Source organism: Manis javanica, chromosome 17, assembly GCF_040802235.1.
Source record: "Manis javanica isolate MJ-LG chromosome 17, MJ_LKY, whole genome shotgun sequence".
NCBI classification, from domain to species: Eukaryota; Metazoa; Chordata; class Mammalia; order Pholidota; family Manidae; genus Manis; species Manis javanica.
The window spans coordinates 47,442,800-47,445,124 of record NC_133172.1 but is presented as its reverse complement, the minus strand read 5'-3'; the positions used below and the strand labels follow the sequence as shown (position 1 = coordinate 47,445,124).

At 53.7% G+C, this 2,325-nt stretch overlaps 1 protein-coding gene across 4 annotated transcripts; it reads right to left on the bottom strand.

The window, feature by feature from the left end:
* Positions 1–117: 117 nt before the first annotated feature.
* TMEM208 (transmembrane protein 208) lies at positions 118–2,317 on the bottom strand. 4 transcript variants are annotated; one of them, XM_073225409.1, is made up of 6 exons: positions 2,179–2,317; positions 1,502–1,597; positions 966–1,025; positions 747–883; positions 544–583; positions 118–399 (listed from the first exon to the last, which is right to left on the bottom strand). In XM_073225409.1, the coding sequence occupies exons 1-6, from the start codon at positions 2,182–2,184 to the stop codon at positions 262–264; spliced, it is 477 nt and encodes a 158-aa protein (XP_073081510.1). In that variant the 5' UTR covers positions 2,185–2,317; the 3' UTR covers positions 118–261. The 4 variants fall into 4 exon arrangements, with proteins under 4 accessions (XP_073081510.1, XP_017504717.1, XP_036881290.1 ...); XM_017649228.3 differs by having other exon boundaries at positions 499–583; positions 2,179–2,316; XM_037025395.2 differs by having other exon boundaries at positions 499–583; positions 1,502–1,666; positions 2,179–2,278.
* Between the last annotated feature and the right edge of the window lie 8 nt (positions 2,318–2,325).

Below are 2,325 nucleotides of genomic sequence, written 5' to 3'. Positions count from 1 at the left end.
TATGAGCCTTTTTCTTTTTTCAAGGTGCTCACCAAAGTGTGACTGTAGCAAGAGGGTAACACCAAAGGACTGGCTCTTCCTGCCTCTTCCCTCATTATTACCCAAACAGCCATAAGCTACATTATAAGCCATTTATTCAACAGTCTATACCTTAGACAGCTTTTGGCCCCTTGACTTGGCCCTCATTGCTCCTGGTATGAGGGACATGCAGTCTGACCGTGCCACCCAGGGCCCAGAAGCCTGTGGCCACAACGTCAGTGGCTATAACCGCTTCATCTGCCGCCGCTCCTGTCGGCGCTGCCGTTTCTCATTGTGCTCTGGCACTGGGGCACCACTGTCTGCTGTGAACCAAGGGCCCAGCACATTCACCCACAGGAGGTAAAGGGCGCGACCTGGAGCCTAGGACAGAAAAGGTAACTTCAAGCCAAATGCAGGGGATGAACAAAGAGAAGGGTTAGATGCCCTAGCCCCTTCTTGGGTGCCCCACAACCCACGCACCAGAAGCCAGAAGGACCAGATATAGAGGGAGAAGCAGCTGAGCACCTGCACGATGGCTGTCAGTAGGATCACATCCTTAAGGTGCCTGTGGATACAAGGGAGGCTGCAATGGCCAAAAATAGTAGACAGGCCCCAGTTCATCTCCCTTCCTCCCTCTAAAGCTGCAGGCAGTTGTGGGTCAGGCTATCTGGACCCCAGCACCCCAGCCCTGGGGCCGCTCACCTGGGCTGGCGGTGGGGGACACTCACTCTGCCATGCCCTGCTCCATGTTGAGGTCCATTCCACCATCTATCAGGGCTCCATCCTCAGAGAAGGCTGCCCGTGCCATCGAGCTCATAGAGTGGTAGCTGGCCCCATATACTGCCAAACTAAAACCCAGAGCCATCTGCAGAACAAGAATGCGGGTATCAAAAGCCAGCCACTGAGCCCTGTGCACTCATCCCCTTCTCAGGGTGGGGGATACTTACCCAGGCCCAAAACGAGGCAGATGAATAGAAGAAGATCAAGGTCACAAGACAGTAAATGGCCTGCAAACACACAGGATCAGGCTGGGATCAAAAGCTACTCTAAACCATGGGTGTCCTTCAACTCTGACTGAAAGTTAGACCATGCTATAGAACAGAAGAGGTTGTTTCTTAACAGGGTTCAGTGGGGAAAGGGGTCTGTTCTCTGAGTCCCAAATACCCAGACTCCCCTCTGACACATCAGCCCAGAAAAGAAGCCCCTGTGTATTTGGGATGGAAGGGCTCTCAAGAGCATCCAAGACTCACAACTTCATTGCAGTTTTAGTTTCGTTTTGTTTTGCCGTGTCAGCACTTTCTCTGTGCCAGGATCCTTTCTGGTTTCTTTTTAACTAGAGTTTTCTTATGAAGCCTCCATACCACTACCACCACCACCACTCCTCTGCAAGCAAGTGTGCCGGTGCGTGCGCACACACCCACACCCAAGAGCTAAGGTCTGTGGGGCCTTGGGTGGGCATAGAAGCAAAGAGACAGGCACTTACATTGGCCCCCAGTATGATCCGTAGGTAGAACTTCAGGGTCTCTCTGTTCTCTTCAAATATCTGCTTCTTCCCTCTTGTGCCCACTTTGCCCTTGGGCTGCAGAGGGATGGTGAGATGCTGTCAAATCCTTCCTCATCCAGGGTCCTCCTCACTCACCCCACCAGTCTGGTTAATACAGAATTCCATATGCATCTCGGCCAGGTCCCTATGATGCTCAAACCTAGCACGCCTCCAGTCCATCCTGCTTAGGGTTGACACCATCTGTCTAGCTCTCCTAGCTATGATCTCCTCGAGTTCACCCTGGAACAATTTAACACTTCAGGCTCCCCTGATAAGGTCCAGCTTTAGACTGAAGGGACTCCTGAGTGGCGTTGAATGTGCCCCTCTCTGATCTCTGCTGCAGTACTCCAGATCTCGCCTGACGCCCCTCCTTCAAGCCCCTCAGATCTCAGGCCACCTGGTAGTATCTGTCTTGACGCCCACCGCCCTCCGGCACCAGTTACAGTACAGCCCAGAGCCTCTCCAGCCCCGTAGCTCGCTCTAGCACAGTCCAACCTGGATGGCGCCCTCCTCTGGCTGACCCGCTTCCTTTGATGTCCTTCCTCTGTTTTTAGTCCCCCGGCCCGGCCCCGGGAACGCTTTGCTGATGTGGACCCCGCCATACCAGCACTCCTTACCGCCATGGTGCGACCAAGATACCCAGCCAGGGAAACAAGGGAAAACGACCGTAACCACAGTCAGTAGGTACCACATCGGCAGCAAGGCACTTCCGGTGCAGATACTAATCGTAACAACTGGGACGGAAGTGGAGGGCCACTTCCTTC